Source organism: Daldinia childiae, assembly GCF_008694065.1.
Source record: "Daldinia childiae strain JS-1345 chromosome Unknown Scaffold9, whole genome shotgun sequence".
In the NCBI taxonomy this organism is placed as follows: Eukaryota; Fungi; Ascomycota; class Sordariomycetes; order Xylariales; family Hypoxylaceae; genus Daldinia; species Daldinia childiae.
Window position 1 is genome coordinate 1,470,532 of NW_022984650.1, and position 19,430 is coordinate 1,489,961.

At 46.1% G+C, this 19,430-nt stretch overlaps 5 protein-coding genes across 5 annotated transcripts; 2 read left to right on the plus strand and 3 right to left on the minus strand.

Moving 5' to 3' along the window:
- Positions 1-4,913: 4,913 nt before the first annotated feature.
- Positions 4,914-6,535, plus strand: GL218_07604 (NAD-dependent protein deacetylase hst1; the record flags this gene model as incomplete). The annotated part of the gene is made up of 2 exons (XM_033584368.1): positions 4,914-5,157; positions 5,256-6,535. 2 exons carry the CDS (start codon positions 4,914-4,916, stop codon positions 6,533-6,535), a joined length of 1,524 nt encoding a protein of 507 aa, XP_033432501.1.
- A 2,762-nt stretch (positions 6,536-9,297) lies between these two features.
- Positions 9,298-12,607, minus strand: GL218_07605 (Protein kinase domain-containing protein ppk32; the record flags this gene model as incomplete). The annotated part of the gene is made up of 3 exons (XM_033584369.1): positions 9,298-10,802; positions 11,039-11,876; positions 12,014-12,607. 3 exons carry the CDS (start codon positions 12,605-12,607, stop codon positions 9,298-9,300), a joined length of 2,937 nt encoding a protein of 978 aa, XP_033432500.1.
- Positions 12,608-13,504: 897 nt separating this feature from the next.
- Positions 13,505-14,845, plus strand: GL218_07606 (Branched-chain-amino-acid aminotransferase, cytosolic; the record flags this gene model as incomplete). Its single annotated transcript, XM_033584370.1, has 2 exons — positions 13,505-13,739; positions 13,836-14,845. 2 exons carry the CDS (start codon positions 13,505-13,507, stop codon positions 14,843-14,845), a joined length of 1,245 nt encoding a protein of 414 aa, XP_033432499.1.
- A 429-nt stretch (positions 14,846-15,274) lies between these two features.
- Positions 15,275-15,790, minus strand: GL218_07607 (uncharacterized protein; the record flags this gene model as incomplete). The annotated part of the gene is made up of 2 exons (XM_033584371.1): positions 15,275-15,353; positions 15,528-15,790. The coding sequence occupies 2 exons, from the start codon at positions 15,788-15,790 to the stop codon at positions 15,275-15,277; spliced, it is 342 nt and encodes a 113-aa protein (XP_033432498.1).
- Positions 15,791-16,889: 1,099 nt separating this feature from the next.
- On the minus strand, positions 16,890-19,067 carry GL218_07608 (uncharacterized protein; the record flags this gene model as incomplete). Its single annotated transcript, XM_033584372.1, has 3 exons — positions 16,890-17,313; positions 17,422-18,491; positions 18,846-19,067. The coding sequence occupies 3 exons, from the start codon at positions 19,065-19,067 to the stop codon at positions 16,890-16,892; spliced, it is 1,716 nt and encodes a 571-aa protein (XP_033432497.1).
- Between the last annotated feature and the right edge of the window lie 363 nt (positions 19,068-19,430).

Genomic DNA, 19,430 nt, shown 5'->3' on the forward strand with positions numbered 1-19,430 from the left:
ACACAGAAAACGAGTGAAAGTATTTAGAATACAACTCGTATATAATATTAATCTACGTCCCGCGGCTAAAGTCAACCCAGGGTTATTGGTTCGGTCTACTATTCCAGCCATGCACAATCCCGACAGGGCCTACGGAGCAAGACTATCTACTGGGTTCCCGTGTCGAGTACGGCCGCGGCGAACCACAGCCGCCATCAAGCATCTCTCGCGGAAATTTGTAATTCGTGGTTCGCGATTCCTGGTTTGTGCTACCAAGACGGAGGGTGTGGATATTATAGTTGAGGGTATTAGAATGATGGTGCTAGGGTAAAAGGGTATTGGAAATGAGTTTGGCACCTTCACGTTGACATACCCGGTGCAGTATTGGGCTTCTAGGCCAGGAATACAAATATTAAATACTATAGACAAACGTCGGCGTTTGGTGTCAGTGCGATTGGTAGAGCGTGTTTCTTTGTGTGTTGGTTAGCCATAGGATTGAGTCCATAGATATCAAAACGTCGTACAGCGAAGTGGGGATGAGAAGTAGTAAACGGAGACCTATTTTACGTGGCAGAGATTATATGGAGATGAATTATAGGTGTTTAATAATGATAACTGGTTAAAGTAATACTTAAATGCGACTTGAGTAGACATCCTGAAGCTAATAACTATTGTTTACATCGAGAACCTCGTAGGACAGAGCTGGGGGTTGTAGAGCTATCAATACGGACGTACGGGCGTATAGACGTACGTTGGTCCGCATACTACTTACTTTCGACGAGCCCTATGTAGGTAGGCATATGATAGAAGATCTTTCCACCTATCCTCTATTCACTCGCCTATATCTAACATAATATAGTACAGTATAGTATCTAGAGCATTCTTTACCTGTGCGGAATGCCAAGCAGGAAGCCCCCCAGCCTCGTCCCAGGCAGGCTGTCAAGCAGGTAAGCGAAAGCTACGCAAGCGTGGTATGTAAGGTATGTAGGCCTTTTTACACCGAGTTGCCTTCTCTCCTGTCCTGTCCTCTAGCTGATAACTACTACGGTGGGGGCCAAATTTCGGTGGCCTGCGTTTAGGCGGAGTTTATTCGCTCGGAGTTGGCGTGGGACGTCGTTGTGTGTTGCAGGATGTTGGGTACTTACGAGAATGGCAGACGAGGGGGGAGGCTTTTTTAATAAGAGAGGAGTTGCGGTTGTAGGTTAGGTTAGGTTAGGGACGCTTGTTGATTTACTGAGTTGGGTCTTATAGGGATGTTTTACCTGGGAAATGGATATTTTAATATAAGGTATCTAAGGTAGGTGTCCTTTTTTTTTTCTGTTTAGAAGACTTTGATTGAGCCTCCTTGGCTCAAGTCGATTTAATAGGTTCTTGTGATAACCCATTACCTGGTCATGAATAGTTTGGTGCTGTGATAGTTGGTTTGGCTCTGGTAAATGCGCTTGCAGTATTTTTTTTTTTCGTTACTGGAGAATCAGGGAGAGGGGAGGGGATCTTTAGATGCGCATGTGCTACCGTCGCACGGCATGAATCACGACGCAGCTGTCACGGGCGATTCCAAGCTCGTTGGTCGCCGTACGGAATTCGATCCGGGTTGCCTTAGCACAAACGCATGGTACTGTGTCTTTGTGAGTCTATCCTATACCTAGCTGAAGAGAAGAGAAGGCAGTAGGTAACTAGGGGGGTCAGGTTTGAAGAATGTCCTGTCCTGTTATGATACTGGAGAGAGAGAGGCAAATATGGGGTTTCGGAGAATACGGATGTCCTAGGTGCCAATAGGGCGAAACGTGCATGTATTATATGATAATATATTGGACAATTAAGGGGGGGAACTGCGCACTGCCTCTGTGTTGTGCGACGGCGAGCAGGCTCTTGTATGTAACGATGGGTAATTCTAAATCATGCGATTGTTACTAGGTGTCCGGAGGAATTGCTCGGGAGGTGGTAAGAGGGAATATTATATGTAACCCTTTGGAGTTGAAGTAGATTCGATGGGCTGTGGTTGATCTGTTAAGAAAAGGGGGTTGTTCTTGATATTTAGTAACAGGTATGTAGTATGATTGACTCTCAAGTATGCGATATTTCTTATAAATGCATAGCATAGCATGAAAGTACGAAGATTGGAAGTTAACTCTACGAGATCGTATTTAACTGACAATTAATTTCCAAGTTATGATCTCTATCTGTGGAGGTAGTTATATTATTATTCGTTCCGTTCGTTTCTGCAACAAAGATTTGTATTTACTTAGGTACGTCCCTGTTACATTTAATCAAGCGTGATAGCGAATACACGTATGTATGTATTGTATTAACTGACTGACTATCAGCTAATCCAGGCAGGGGGAGTTGAAAACAAGGTGATATTTTCAAATGACAATCAAAGTTGCGAACCAGGATTAGGCACCAACCATGGATTTTTCCCTCTCTTAGTGGTGTCAGACTGAGTCAGGCCTTGGGTCGAGATGAGGATACCTAGATCATGACGGTATCACGGTTTGTGAACTTTTAGACTTTGAAGACTTTAAAAGGAGACAATGTAATGATACCAACGGTTAGGATGGAATTTTCTGTTCGGAATCACGTTAAGCGAAAATGAATTCGAGGTGATGAATTCTCCCGCTCGTTGCGGATTACTTGGGTACTTGGTTGTTGGCGTTTGGATGGCAACTATCAGTCTTATTAGTTAGATAGAATTATCCTGGTTAGGTTCAAGCCGATGGATGGGATGGGATGGGATGGTATGTTCACGACTAGCTTCTTGAGGTAAATTGAGATTGTGGGGTAGCATATCTGCTGATTCCTTTACCACGTGGCGTTCGTTTGTTCCTCTATCGTTATATTTATTATATTATTTACCTATATTTTATTTTTGATTTTATTTTTGCGCTTAAGGAATTACCTCTTCTCGAGATTGCCTCACATTACGCCCAGTTGAATATATTTCCCAATTAGGCAACTCGTAGAAACTTGGAGTGTTGGTATTTTTGGTAAGCGTGAAGTGCAGCCGGTAACAACAATTTCTTGGCAAAGTCAGATGGATTTTTCAAGGCAGAAGCAGAATAATTGTGCGTGATGGATCGCGATAGATTGCGATAGAGTACTAGTAACAAGAGTTATACTAGCGGTAATTAGATTTGCATCTGTGACGCTTCATCGCGGGGTTTTTTTATTTTATTTTTTAAACTGGTAAGGTCTAGAACCCTCTTCGTAGTAACATGGAAACTTACAAGCGACATAACTATTTCAGAGCAATCAGCAATATTCGTAGCATGGTTAGTTTAATAGAAAATATATATATATATCTTATTTTATGATTGGAACACGGAGCGCAATTTGAATTATATAATAGGCGGGAATCGGTATTAATAGATGAGAGTTATCCGGAGTTGCGGGAACTTAAAGAGTCTTGGCATACCTCGGGCTTTCATCGAAGGACTTGGAATTATTTGGGCAATGGTCAATGGTCAATGGCTAATGGTAAATGGTAAATAAACGTTTCCCCATACATAGATGTTCCCCCATCTTTCCCGGGCCGTAGGAATGAATCGGATGAATATAGCGCCTATGTTTCTCAGTTTCTAAGTGACTAAGATAAGATATGACTCTTAAAGCGTTCTTTTTGGAATTATGAGCAGTAGTTTGATAGGATGGATATACAATCCGTCTACCAAGGTTATCAAAAAGGTGTTTGGATGATAGTACATAGTAATCATGGATGACTAGTCGCCGAGGGGATAGGGCAAACAAGCCTCGACATTGTGGACATAAATGGATAGTATGGGAAATGCGGCAAACAACCTTAGCAAGAATTAAGTAGATGGAAGAAAGATAGATACATACCCGAAAACATAGTAAAATATAGAATAGAATTAAAAAAAGGGAAAAAGGGCTCTAGACCGGAGTGAGAGATGGCCCCCCCTATCATACTCTTATAATTAATATGGGTGGCACACTGTCCCTTGTAGCCTATCAGCATCTTCGCTTAGTACTTGACTTTTATCATTCTTGAAGTTGCAAACTCATCGATTTTTCCCTCCTTCTCTTTCTTACGCATGGTGACTACCTAACCTAATCTATCTTATCCTATCCTATCTCCTTGTCGCATCTTTCCCTTTAATTTTTTATTTTCTTACCTAACTTTCTACTTCTTACCTCACCTAACCAACCTAACCCAACCCGCATTAATAATTATAAGAGGGAATTAAGTTCCTCAAAAACTACTACGTCGAGATTTAACTTATGCGGGTCTTTTTTTTCTTCTTGTAATAAATTCGTTAAGTTCGTACCAAGTACAAGTAGTTCCCCTTACGAAATTCGGAAATTCTAAGAAGCGCCCAATCCTTCATGAATCATAGTGTTGTTACCTACGCTTTTGGTATGTAGGTAATTTATTATTACTATTACTACTACTACTACAGCTGCCACTGCCACTGCAACCTGTTCTAATTCCCCCCCTCTGACCCGAATTCTCAAATAACACCACACAATATACACAACACATAATACACACAAGACGCGTTGACCATCCCCGGTACCTATCTGGCTAGGATATGTAGTTTCTCAAACCATATTTCCTCCAGGGTTAAACTTGTCTTGTTTCTTCTTTCTCTTTTACTTCATCCCTTCCCGCTAATAATTTTTATTTTTATTTTTACTTCTTATTCCTCCCCTCCTCAAAGAGATTTTACGGAACCAATTCACTTCGTCATTCAACCGCGCAAAATTCTTGTTGATTGATTAATTACTAGGCAGTCGATCAATTAGGCCCGCCTAATTTTATTAAACCGACTCATTAGACAGATCCAGATTCCGATCTGCCCATTCGGTCATCATACGCAATTGACTATTTCTCGCTTTTAGTTGCTATTTTATTTTATTTTATTCTATCTCATCACTCAACCCCACTTATCCCAACAGCAACTATATCAAACGCGATGAAGGCAAAGCGTCCTGTCGGCCGACCTCGTAAGAATTGGCCCGTGAAGGAGTCGGAACCTCCTAAAGTACGAGTTGAAGTTACGGATGACCAAGTCGTCGGCCATCTTAATGTGAGACCGCATGGCCATGCACGCAACGAACTCGAGGAGCGAATCAACGACCTTAGCGATTCATGGGAGACAGAGTCGCTTTTTGAAGATGTCATCGAAGATATCTCTGAGGATAAGTTCACTAACGATGGTAATTACATATTTACTTTACTTTCCCCTGATTTTTACTTTCTCTTATTAGTTAACTCTTTCCGCTGTTTTACAATTTATTCTAACGTGGCCTTATAGTTGACGCTGTCACGCCGGAACAGGCTGTGCAGTATCGCCAACAGTTACGAGCTGTTGGTCCTCAGGAGTTTTGCAAACAGACCGTTGACTCTGGCACAATTACAGTCAAGAAATTATTAACGGCCTTTGGAATACGACCACCCGCATTCCTTGATGGACTTCCAGATCATGCCTACTTCGGACTACTTACTTTGGCCATGACGCGTGAGTTGGTTAAGCGTGCCAAGCTTCCCACGTATAACACAATTGACGACGCTGTGGCTTTGCTAAAAGCATCGCGAAACATCGTCGTCTTGACCGGAGCTGGAATTTCTACTTCGCTCGGAATTCCCGATTTTCGCTCAAAAGAAACTGGTCTCTACTCGCAACTTGAGAAACTCGGTTTAGGGATTAGCGACCCTCAAGAAGTCTTTAACATAGATATCTTCCGAGAAGACCCGACCATCTTTTACTCGGTGGCAAAGGACATTCTTCCCGAGACTAAGGGATTGTATTCGCCAACCCACGCTTTTATCGCTAAACTTCAGGATGAAGGCAAGCTTCTAACGAATTACTCGCAAAATATCGATAACATCGAAGCAAATGCGGGTATTAGACCAGACAAGCTTGTCCAGTGTCACGGTTCATTTGCAACTGCTACTTGTCAAAAATGTGGTTACAAAGTCCAAGGTGATACCCTCTTTGCCGACATCAAGGCTGGCAATATACCGCGATGCATCAAATGCATTACTGCGCTCCGAACTAACGGCTCGATGAAGCGCAAGCGCTCTTATAACAAATCCACTGGCAAGAAGACTCGGCGTAAGAGCACGGATGATGACGACGACGACGATGGCCAATACGATATCCCTGCCGCTGGCGTCATGAAACCAGACATCACTTTCTTTGGCGAGGAGCTACCGGATGAGTTCAGCCAACGGTTAGTTAAGCACGACCGTGACCGCGTCGATCTAGTCATCGTAATTGGCACCTCGCTCAAAGTTGCGCCTGTCTCTGAAGTTGTGCCTTACCTACCGCCGCATATCCCACAGATATACATCTCGCGCACGCCCGTTAGTCATATTAATTTCGATATCGACCTTCTCGGCGACTGCGACGTTATCGTTGCAGAACTGTGCCGTCGCGCGGGTTGGAGTCTTAGCCACCCTATGTTGAATCCTGATCAAAAGATCGACGTCAAGCTAGAAGAGGGCTACAAGAGTCGACATGTTTTTACGGTGGTTAAGCCGGAAAATTCACCAAAACAAGAACCAAAACTAAAACCGAAACCAGAGCCATGACATGGCGTCTTCGAGACTATGAAGCGATTCACTCGCCTTCATAACTATAATTACGACTAACTATTTGACGTCAACTAATTCCACTGATCACTGATCACTGATCATAATCGCGGTACAAGGGTGGCATATCCCGGGGACGGCATTTATTCTTTCACAGCAAGGCGTTTCTGGGCTTTTTGTTTTTCTCTCTCTTTTTTGACATTTTTCAATGTCTTGTTTTTTAAAATGAATTTCATTTCCGAAATTTCTATCGCTCAACTTGCAATGCCAATATCCACTTTCCGTGCGTACTTGGCAGACGATACCGAGCATAATTTATGCTAGAACCCCCTTCGCGAAATAGAGTAGTAAATGCAGGTAGACGACGAGGGAAGATGGCATAACGCATTCCGATTTTCGGTCTCACGGCATTATGCAGATCGTCCGGGAGAGGCATGTGTGTGTGTACTATCGAGTTTATACCTCGGCGCGGTCGAAGTTAATTGTGCAATTTCGCTATTGAGAAGATGGCGTTTTTTTTTTCTCTTCACGGACGCTACAATTTCACGGTATGTTACCTTGTTACCTTTGACAAGGGGGGGAAGTAGGTGAGAAACTACGTGATAGGTCAAGTCTGCAGAGGGGTTTACCTGTTGACAACAAGGGGTCTTAATCTATTAGAAATGAGGTAGACAGGTAATCGGTTAGCTAAGTGCGTCCATATCATTGCGATGACTTCTAATAAAAATCCACCATGATACACATATATACAATACGGTATCAACGTACTGACTGACTGACTGACTGACATACGTATATACGTATATGCTGGTGCAAGGTGAGATGTGATGGATGTGCTCATATTATCAAGTAATAGGTATTACCGAGCAATATCTCAACTATGACTACCAAATGACTGAACTATTACTATAGTCTATTCCCATCATTCGACGCAAATTGTCTCAAACAGGGCCTTTCAACCATGTTGAGTCTAAAGTCTCTAACTAGACCAAGCCACCTTTCCTTCTTCTTTTTTCTTTTTTCTTTTTTTTTGCTCCTAGACATTGGCGCTGCGGTGTCGCTGTAATTGCATACGAGTAAACCAAGCCACGTCACCGCCGCTTGCTAGCACGGCCGTCTTCTCCAATTTACCAGTTTGCCCGTGGGAGTTGCTGAAACATGGCCTGTCGTGGATCTGCAACATCAACACACCCAGTCTCAACACGTTCTTGATTTAGTCGCTAGGTACTCGATAGGTTCAACTTACTTGCTCCCTTGCTGTATACCTCTCCTAAAACATTGAATACATAAATTAGACCGCTCTTTATTTAACTAAAGTTGGATAGGTTATGTTATGTAGGCAAGTTAGGTAGTTTCTATCTTTGTTTGTATGGGCTACCTGCATAAGTACCTAGTTGTCTTGAACGACTAAGTCCCGCATAGCTCTCGGCCCGGGAGAAGGGGGGAAGGCCAGTATTAGAACTCTTCCGGGAGAGTAAGAAATATGAGAGGAGAGAGAGTGATATCCATACTGTAGTATGTATGTATGTAATTAATACCCGCGTGGAACTTCCGTAAGGAGTGGGGATGCATCGCATATAGCGGAGCGTGCTGCAAGCCTTTTGCCATGCTACCTATGCTAATCTGACCGGCTCGTATAGCTGAGCATGTCATTTTAAACTGGGTAGTTATGCTCCCTTTTCTCCTATAACCTACGCTACTGTTATGATAACTTGATCCTCTCTAAGGCTTGTAGTTCACCTAGACGGAATTTGCAGGGTGGCTTTCCTTTCAAATATACTACGACTGCCTTGGTAGGCAACAGCTGGTAACTACCTAGGTAGACAGACGTATCTCGACTTCGGTAAGGATATCAAGCGCTCCGAAAGAGATTCTAGCATCACTGTCTTTTTTAGCTGGCGAGGAGTATTATTTCTGTAACTTATACTAAAAGAAATGTTATATAACTACTTGTTCTAAAATTCTTAGAGAAGAGCTGAAGTGGCCGACACTAGAAAGCCAAATCTCTCATTCAAAGGCCATGAGTCCCTGACAACGTAGAAGTAAAGATAAATCAACAGATCTCGTGTGCTAAGTAAATAGTACTCTCTAATAACCCCAATAATATCTACCTTCGTTAAGTTAACAACGACAGTGCTAATAAGTTATCTGGTGAATTATAGAGGTGCTACTTATTGATAACATAAGTATGTGCCCAATGAGTTTAAATACGGGAAAGGAGCAAAGTGGTAACTTAGGTACGAAGGTGGGATGAGAAGCGTTCAGTTTTAGTTATAAATGATCTTTATTGTAGGCTTATAGGGTACTTAGCGTAGAAATTCCCCTGAAGGGGTCTGTATATTAGGGCTAGGGCGACTCATAAAACTAGCTGGCTATTGTCTAATATTTCGCTCAGTTTATATCAATGGCAAGGTCATGACTACTAGGTATTAGTAGCCATATCCCAAGAGCATAAACCGTTAACTAGATACCGTAGTCCATAAATAATACTACGAGTAAGACGATTTACATAACGATATCTCGGAACGACATTACTATGATTCTTATATCCAGTCTTCGAAAGCCGCTACTAATCACATTCGCATAAGACTGCATTGGACGCCTTTGAAAGAGATCAATTATCTGGGTATCCGCGCCAACATATCTAATTACGGGATTTGCATTCTAGTCCGAATGCTACATAGATGACCAACCTAATATAAAACGTAGAGCGCTCTTACTAGTAGCGCGGGTGGTATGAATTACATTTCCTCCTCTTGTGCCTATATTAAACTCTCATACTTATCCAAGCCTGACCCTTGGGGTTGCTGCTGCTGCTGTTGTGGCTGCGGGGTAGATTGGCTTGGTGCCATAGGTTTCATGGTACCCATCATGCTGCTCATGCTGTTCGTACTTCTGTTCATTCCTCCTAACCCCGAGTTCATCATACTGTTCATGTTTCCTGCTGGTTGATGAGATAAGCTTCCGAGACCACTAGACGGTTGGGCGAATGATGATAGTGTCGAGCTCTGCCTCTGAGGACCTCCTGGTGGCGGAGGTAAGCTGAAACCTGAGGGCGTACTGCCTCCACTAGACGGCGGCGGAGGAAGAGAGAATGAAGATGATTGGCTCGTAGTCGGCCTTGGTTGACCAAGGTTCAAATTTGATATCCCCGTGGTTACATTGCCGAAAGACGAAGCAGACGGAGATATGGGATTAGATGAGTTTGAAGCCCAAGGATTAGCTGTCGCTGTTGTCGAGGTGGACCAGTTGAATGTAGTGGGAGGGTTCTGGGGTATAGTTGACGTGGTCTTGGTTGCATTGCCCATAGAAGGCTGCAAAGGCTGAGAATATTGGGTAGATGAAGGGGTTAGAGTGCCAAATGAATTAAGATCCGGTGTAACTGTTCGGAAAGAAGGTTGGGATTTGGGAGGTCCGAAGTGACCGGGTCCGGTACCAACACTAGAGGTAGGACTTGGTGTCGACCAAGAAAATTGCGGTGATTTGATCGGTGGTGAGATAACCGTTGCTGCCGCTGGGGTCGCGTCCCAACCTGCATCCATCGTGTCATTCGTACTCGTGCTCGGTCCAGATTTTCCTTTCACTAGCCGCTCGAAATCATCTTCCGTGGCCCCGTTCGTTGAATCAAACGTTATTCCACTAACACCCCCAAATCCTATGAAATCATCGGTAGGAGTCACTGCCCTTCCTCCGTTCACGACGGAAAGCTCCTGTAACTTCTTCATTTGCTCTTCTTCAACTTTTCTCGAAAGCGACTTGATCAAGTCCATGAAAGACCGAAATTGCTTGAGGTTTAACAAAGGCCCTAAGCTCATGCTCCACAAGATGGGTAAGATGTCCATGGCTACGAAATCGGCATCCGCGTTGTCGCCCACAACTCGTAGTACATCTAGCGCAGCCATCATAACTGCAGGCTCTTTGGTTTTAATGGCTTTGATGAGCGGAATGATCTTTTCTTGCATTGTGTACTTGTCTAGAGCACTGGATGAAGACGTCTTTTTCTTCTCGGGGCTTATCCCGTCAAGTCCATCGTCCGCTGACGATGATTCGTTGGTGCCGCCGCAAAGAATGACGAAAGCTCGACATCCACGGACCTTGATGGCCAAGCTGCTGGTTTTGCTGAAGACAGCAGCGACGATAGGGAACAACTCATTCTTAATAGTACTAAAGTCTAAAACCGGTAATATGACCGGGAGACCACGTAGAGCAGCATCGACGAGTGAAGGCGTCGGGGACTCGATAGCTACTAAAACAATCGGCAGGACATCTAGGTAACATTGTTAGCTTGAGACTAAATGTACGACTCTAATATGTTCGCGTAAGTAACACCGGAGTTATCTCAAAACCTCGCTTTCCTCAATCATGTGAAGGTATTCCATACTCATCACACAACGCTGCGTGGATATTGAACCGTGATATGTAACAACGTAAGCAGCAATTGGATGGCGAATATCGGCTTATGTCGGCCGACTACGACAATTGATAAAGGAAAGGCAGGCTTACCGTCTTTAAACTCTTTACCAGAAGAGTTCCCAGCAATCTGGTTAAGATTTTCCAAAACAACCATCAATCCAGCGTCCCTAGTTGGATCCTTCTCTTGTAACTGTTTAGCGTTGACAACGAATATCTCTTTAATCCTTGGCCGTATCTTCTCCGAGAACGCTCGCCTCGACGATGGCAACAGATCCATAATCTTGAAGACATTCTGAAGGATGAGAGACAACAAGTCCTTATCTTTCAGTTCTTCTAACAGTGCTGGTAGTACTTTCTTCTCCATAACCGACTTGGGGAAGGATGGCAGAACTTTATTGAGACCTCTCATGAATTGAGCCTTCTCATTTGGAGTTTTAGCCGGGAAATCATCGAGGAATCGAACCGTGGAAACGAGGATGTTGTCAAAATATTCGCTCTCTTGAAATTCTCGTGCTGTCATGCGCTGTGCGGGACGCCGTGTAATCAATCGGGGTAGTACGTGGGCCGAAAGGTCCCTTGGTAACGGTCTTTTAGACAGGAAGCCATTACCGGATGACGGAACCGTCGAAGACGATGTGAACAATCTCTTATATGCAGATATACTCCCATTACTTTCTATGGGAGATCGATGAGGTGAATTGTATAATGCGACACATAGAAGCCCCAATGAGAACATGTCAGCTGATGTGGTGAGATTATTATCGAGGACAAAATCAGGCGAAGTATAATCAAGATTGATCTGAACGTGCCGTGGTAGCCTAGGATCTAAGTTGAGAGTCTCCGAGAGGCTGATGGGCTGAACTGAAGTAGGCTTTGATGAGCCCTCCGGTGGGCTACAGAAAGCAAGCCCACTGACTTTCCAATCGGACTATCATCTCGTTAGCAAGGTATCTCCTGGGAATTGTTGTATGGTTCATAGCAGGCACGACGATAACTTCGGTCAGAGGGACCGAGACAAGTTTTGAAAGGCTATCCTCACAGCCAATGGAAAGTGTCTAAACTGACCTTAGAATTGATTAGCACAGCATCCGGGGTGAGATTGGCATGAACAAGTCCTGCATTCTCGTGCAGGAACTCTAAAGCCTTGCTGATTTGAAGCAACCCCTTCTGTATCTCAAGCTCGTCGATTTCTAGATCCCGCCTCCGTCTTGTGCCGCCCGAGTCTTCAGTGACATATCGGCTCGACCGGCCCCCGACGCCGCCCACTTTCTCCTGATCATCTTTCTCTTGTAAGAGGCTTGCTAATGACGTGGTTACCGGCTCGGTAACGAACTGAAGACCACCTCTAGTTTCTTCTACGGGCTCGACTAATTCCAGGACACTTGGATGGCGTAGTCTAGCAAGCGACGAAGCTTCTTTCTTTAGGCGCTCCACCACCTCGTCTACGGAGCGCTTAAAGGCGGCCGCACCCGACCGGCCGAGCGAGCCTCCATGAGACTCTAGCGACTTCCTCTCGAAGACAAAGACGGAATACGTCTTGCCTGTAGATTTCTTCTTCGCATCGTATATCTTCCACGGGCCGGCTGTGGAGGTTATGGTTTGCGAAATGGAATAGTTGGAGTTGATGTGAGAAGTGAAGCTCTTCAGCGAGGAGAACATGGTTGGCGACGGCGTGTTATGCGACGACTAGCAACCGTCATATTGTAGCGCCGCGCGTAGAGATAAACATTCGTCTGCGATCCCACGCTCCCCCAATACCTAATCCCTCCAGGATGACGATCGTGTTCCTCCTCCGGCTAATCGGCAATGGATTCGACGGGTCGTATGATGGGAAAGATGAAATGTTTACCTTTCCCTGTATTAGTTTAAGTGATAGAACCTCGTGGCTGGTTGTACTTAAAAATGACGTACGTGGGAGGTTATAAATACGAGGCTGTTTTTTAAGTTGATAAAGTTACATACATAATTCAATAGAGTTTATCTGCATGTGTAAATCTACAAATTCAAATGCCAAGCCTAAGCTCTTGTCTAACACTCAGGGGTCCCTTGTTGCCTCAGTGGCGGTGCGATTATTTCTAAGTTAGACCTTTTACGCCACGAAATATTTGAAGAAACCAGAGCTAGGTATAGGTAAGCCGGATAAAAACGCGCTTGCCATTGGTCCCGTTTTGTCCGTTAATGCATATTTAGGGCATTTAGGGCGTACATGCAGATATGTAACTACGCTAGACTCCTCCGAGATCGCTTGTATCTCTTACCCTATAGTTTTTTTTTTCTTACCTTTTCCCATTGAGTCGGGTCATGGTTGTTATTAGTTTACTAAGGTTATAAAGGGAAATTGGGGCTATTTTAGCTACTATCGTTCGGGTCCGTCCATAGAGCATTGAGTCAAAGGAAGCAGATTATACAATTGGGTCCAATTGATCCTATTTCTAAGATACATAATCTTTCTCTGTTCCTGCTTCTTTTTTTCTGTTTCGTAGCAACACCAGGTCTGATCTAGAAATTCGACTACAAACAAAACCTGGATTATTGTACACTGTTCTCTATTCGCCAATGCTTCGACAACTTCTTCCGCGGTGCGGGAGAGCTTTAAGAGCTCCCGTCCCGCGCTCTTCCTATACGTTGCCCGCATTGCAACGCACATCCAGGTGGTACAGCATCCAGCCAGAGGCAGCCTCAGTGGCAAAACCTCTGGATATAGATCCTACGAAGTTATCTATCATTAAGACGCAGTCGCCCAAGACCCCTAAGGACCCTGCGGAACTTGTCTTTGGAAGGGAGTTTACAGGTACGCTCAACTCGTCGTACTGCCCATCTCTCTATGCTACGACTTAGATACCTATCTAGATAGTATGCTAACTTGTGCCATTGCCAACGCTCGCAGATCATATGTTGACGATAGAATGGACAAAAAATGACGGCTGGCTCACGCCCACCATTCAACCCTACCAAAACCTCTCTCTCGATCCCGCTACTTGCGTCTTCCACTATGCTTTCGAGTGTTTCGAGGGTATGAAGGCGTATCGCGATAATAAGGGCCAGATACGGTTGTTCCGCCCCGACAAGAACATGGAGCGCTTCAACAAGTCCGCCGCCCGCATTGCTCTTCCCACTTTCGGCCCTACTAGCCTGATCGATCTGATTGCTAAGTTTGTTAAGCTTGACGAGCGCTTCATTCCCAACGGCCGCGGCTACTCCCTGTACCTACGTCCGACACTCATCGGCACGCAAAGGACCCTGGGCATCGGTGCGCCGGGCTCGGCTCTACTTTTCGTCATAGCGTCGCCCGTGGGTCCTTACTACCCCACCGGCTTCAAGGCCGTGTCGCTCGAGGCCACCGACTACGCCGTACGAGCTTGGCCCGGCGGCGTAGGCGACAAGAAGCTCGGCGCCAACTACGCGCCTTGCATCGTGCCGCAGATGGAAGCCGCCTCTCGCGGATTCCAACAGAACCTATGGCTATTTGGACCTGAGGAATACGTGACCGAAGTCGGTACCATGAACCTTTTTGTGGCGATCCGCAATAAGGAGACGGGCCAGAAAGAGCTCATCACCGCGCCTCTCGACGGCACCATCCTAGGCGGCATAACACGCGACTCCATCCTAAGCCTTGCGCACGAGAAGCTTGCACCTGAGGGGTGGTTGATCTCGGAACGCAAGATCACTATGCCGCAGCTGTACGAGGCATCGTTAGACGGGCGCTTGATCGAAGTCTTCGGCGCGGGAACGGCAGCCGTCGTTAGCCCCGTACGAAAGATTAGCTGGAAGGGCAAGATGGTTGACTGCGGTTTGGCTGAGAATGAAGAGTCGGGTGAGGTTGCTAATAAGATGAAGAGCTGGATAGAAGCTAGACAATACGGAGATGAGGAGCATGAGTGGAGTCACATATGTTAGAGAAAAAGCGAGCTTAGCATTTTTTGTCTTGTCACGAACTGTTCTATATCCGCATAGATGGTGTAGATCCGGCGCAATGGCGTACTCGCTTACCTGGCCTGTTAAAAAATATCGTTTAAAATAAAACCGATTTGAACAGGGATGACTAAACGTTCTGGAAAAGGCCGGTATAATGCCAGGTCAGACGAGAATTGCGCAGCAGAAGAAATTTGAATTGTAGCTTATAGGTAGCTAGCCCCCCTCGCCAGCTCGGGAGGCAGGTCCGTCTATGATGGGGTTCTCTAATCGAAGCTTCACCGTCGCTAGAAGGGCGAGGCAGCACGAGAGTAAAAAAGAAAGTCGGGTTTCATGTACAAATAGAGCCTCGAACTAGTGTACCGCAGTTCCATTCCCGTTAATCGCACTCTATATGGTTATAGTTAGGATCCATCACTTCTTCTCGGGGTCCTCGAGGATGCCCTCGGCTTCTAATCTCCGTCGCGCCTCTTCTAGAGCCCACGTTTGTATTCTAAAAGCAGTTATATTAGCCGGTGTTATTAGATTGTCGTTGGGAGCCATGTTGAATAGAATAGAGCATGATGGTTGACATGTCCCATAGACAATGGGACAATATAGCAATCGCCCTAACCCCCCTTCTTTCTCCATCTTATATTCCATCCGGGACTAAATGTGTAAAACTCACGAGGTATCAGGCTTGAAGCCGTATGCGACAGCAGCAAGAGCCAAGCTGCCACAGAATCCGTAGAAGAAGGGCGTCTCCCATCCCTCTTTCTGGTACTTCTCGCCGGGCTTGACGCCGAACAACCAACCGGTCGGGGGATCGTATTGAGGACCGTGGGAGGCCGGAGCGCGCGGGGTGGCCGAGAAGGGTCTGGTTGTGGTCTTTTGATTTTGCTGCAGGGCGCGTGTGGCCCGCACGGCGGCGTTTGGTCGGACGGCGGGCATGATCTTGCTCGTTTTCTTATTTAATGTGACTCGAGAGGTCCCCTCTTAGTTTGGACCTTGCTCCTTTTCTTCTGCCTTTTTTTTTTCTCCTTTTCCCTTTCTGGTGTTCGTAGTGCTTTCCCGAGGATAATCGTAGGTATCTTAGGGGAGGGGGATGGGTGAGCGGGTAGTGGCGTATATTAGGACGTCGTGGTAGAGTGGAGATTGGAGTCGTTCTCTGTCGAGATTCGATCGGTGAAGTCAGTTAGCAAGTTGAGCGACTTAGCAGCCGAAGCAGTAACCAATGGATTTACCAATGATAGTGGGTCACTAAGTATTTCACGTGATCTGTAGCCGGGCAGCCGGGAAAACCTCTTCTAGTCTTTCGGCTCGGTAATTCCGATCTATTTATTCCCACTTGCACCCGATTTCTTTTTTTTGCTTCTTTATCAAAGCAACAACGTTTCTTCCCGAAACCACGCCGCATGTCGCCGCGCTATTGTCTTTCGTAGTAGCCACGCGAGTCTAGCAGCAAATGTAAGTTTTTATTGCATTTCTTTTTCTACTGCTTTCTTTATGATGATCCAATCTTCTAAGAACAGCCAACTGAATATCCATGTGGATTAAATTTATCAAGCTCAACAGTCTGACTCATTAAGCATATACGCATTACTTGTTTACCATTTCTAGCTTTGTTCTAGTGTTGCTAACTTATATTAGGTTGCCACTTTCACATTCATTGGGCGTATCTGTGGGTTAACAGCTTCTGATGCCATATCTAATTCCTTATCGCCAACGAGCAGACTTGGTAGGTGGTCTGGTGTACGAGAAATAGCACAGAGGACTGCTCAGATCCCTCAACATCTCCTGGTTCTATAGATATAGCCAAGTATATAAATGAATAAATCAAATTTCAATCTTTTCTCATTATGCAATCTACACTCGAATGTGAATAATCTTAATATGTCATTAATTACACTCATGCGGAGGACCATCTTGATGGTATGTCATCACTGTCAAATGCATCTACTAATTCAACTACGAAAATTGAGACTCGACCCTCTGATCTCGTCAAATATATGCAATTTTTCAATATATTATATTGTCCCAAGTGATGATATCACACCACCCTATCAAATACAATAACCCCCTCATTCCCATCCTCTAAAAACTCCATCTTCAGCTTATCCACCGTCCCCTTAACGCCTAATTCGAACTGAGCCCGAGCCCGTTGCCCGTTGAGCAAATTGGGCGTGTTAAGCATATCGATGACCACCGCCCAGAACTCGCCTGATACATGGTGGAAGTCGAACGTCATCTGCCACTCCATATCATCCCGTAGAGCTCTAAGTTCCCCTTTCGTATTTGCCGAGTCCTCATCAGTTAGTTGCAGCGTGATGTTCTGATATGCCGGGTGGGAGTAGACTCCGACGTACTTCTCGAGTGGCAGCGTTCGAGGTAGCGGTGGGTCTGCGCGTTCCGGATATAAGTCATGAATAGCTGTCTCGGCGAGCTTAAGCTGGGCGTCAAGTACTTTCTCTCCCCTATTTATTCGTATTAGTCCAGGATTCCTCTTCCTACCCTTCTAAACGAAGGCATAGCAAGACAATGTAACATCTAGCTTTCAAAAAACGATAGGAGGCGAAACTCACCGGCTAACCCAGTCAAACCGCTGTTCCTCCGGGACTCCCAACTTATCATCAATCAACTTCCACGCAAGCTCCATACCCACGAAATTACTCGTCTGCGCCGTGTTCCCCAGCGTAACCACTCCGTACCCTAGATCCGGCAAGAAGTAAACCTCGGCGCCGTATGCCTCCATGCCCCCGCTATGCGTGAACACTCGCCAACCCTTATACGTGCTGAGCTCCCAGCCGAGCGCGTACGCGAGCGGAGCATCGAAACTCATCCGCATCTCGGGGGGCATCGCAATACGAGCCAATTTGAGCTCGCGATGCGCCTCCTTAGGCAAGACCGGACATCCGTTTTCGTTATCGTCGCTCCCATCGCCGCGGATCAGACATCGGATCCATCGTGCATAATCCAGCACATTGCTCACGACGCCACCAGCGCCGCTTGCGAGATTAAGGCTTTCGTACGGAACCGAGACGAAGCCCTGCCCTCCCCCTTTCCCTTCCTCCCCTCCTTGATAATCCCAGTAATACCCACGCGCCACCTCCCTCCCCGCCTCCAGCGCATCCTCCACGCTCAAATACGTAGCCTCCATGCCTAGGGGCTCCCAAATCCGCTCGCGCATCACAGCGCCCAGCCACTCCCCCGTGAGAGTCTGGATCACGTGCGCGGCCACCATGTACATGAGATTGCAGTAGCGCCAGACGACGCGCGGCTCCGAGACCATGGGCAAGTGCCTCAGGCTGCGGACGACGTCGCGCACGGTGCCTGGGTGGCGGTCCGGTCCGTATTGCCTGGCGAGCGCCTTGTCGTGCCGCGGGAACCCCGTGCGGTGCGAGAGCGCGTCTTCGAGCGTCAGGTGTGCGGCCGCCCATTCGTATTCTGGGCCCAGGACGAAGTCGTCCCGGATTATGTGCGAGATGGGCGTCTGCCAGCTGAGGGGGGGGTATGTTTCCTGGAGGGACGAGAAGTTCCCTGATGCGATGAGGAGGGACAGGATGGCTGCTGTGAATGCTTTGGTCGTGCTGCCGGTGTAGTATAGTGTTGATGGTGTCGCGGGCGTTGAGGGGAAGCTGGAGATACCGTAACCCTGTGTATATTGTCAGCTTGTAGTTTGTATTAGGATTGTGTTGTAAAATTGTAAATATAAGGGGTAGCCTCCGTGATCATCTTAGTTTTCAGAGACGGTACAGCCTATCTATCCGTTTGACATGATGTCTGATATAGAATAACAAACACCAATAAAAACTAGCCGATCTGGCCTTTCAACTATTAGGCAATTGGCCCTCTTGTCCCCGGATTCTTGAACTCTCTGCCTCAGTAGTCCCATCTCATTACCTCACTGCCGCTCTTACGCAATATCTTAAATCTCCTCATACCTACACCCCCCCCCATCATTTCAAACCCAGCAAGACCAAAACAAAAAGAAACACATATCACAAACCTCAGCCCACGTACCCTCCCCATCGACAACAGCAACCGACACCCCCGGGACTTTCCAGCGGTCGAGCGCCGCCTTTGAGAAAGCCTCGAAATCGGAACCAAACGGGCTTTTCCTCCCCTCCCCTTTCTCTTCACCAGCCGACAGGACTTTCTGTTCTGCCTGTGGCTGCTCCAGCAGCGCGAGCGCAACTGCCGCCGCCGCCGTGCAGAGTCCGAGTCTCATTTCAGGTCGAGGCTGCTGTGGTGCGTTAGTGGGGGGAATAGGGACCTAACTCATAGAGTTGGGTGAAAACACCCAAGATGTATAATTACGTTAAGAACTGCTAAGTTTACTAGGTACTTAGTAAATAAATATTTAAACGCCCGACTGTTCCGGAAAATATAATTAAATGAGAATTAAATATGTATGAACTTCCTGGGTAGGTATACATAGATTTGTCTTATATTTATTTAACTTGGGGTTTGTTTAAGAACCCCGCCTTGCGATTGTCACTTCTCATGCAGTCGTACGGCGTCGACTTTACTCGCATCTAACCCCGAATAATATATGAATGTCGAAAAGTATTTATTGACGCACACAATAAAC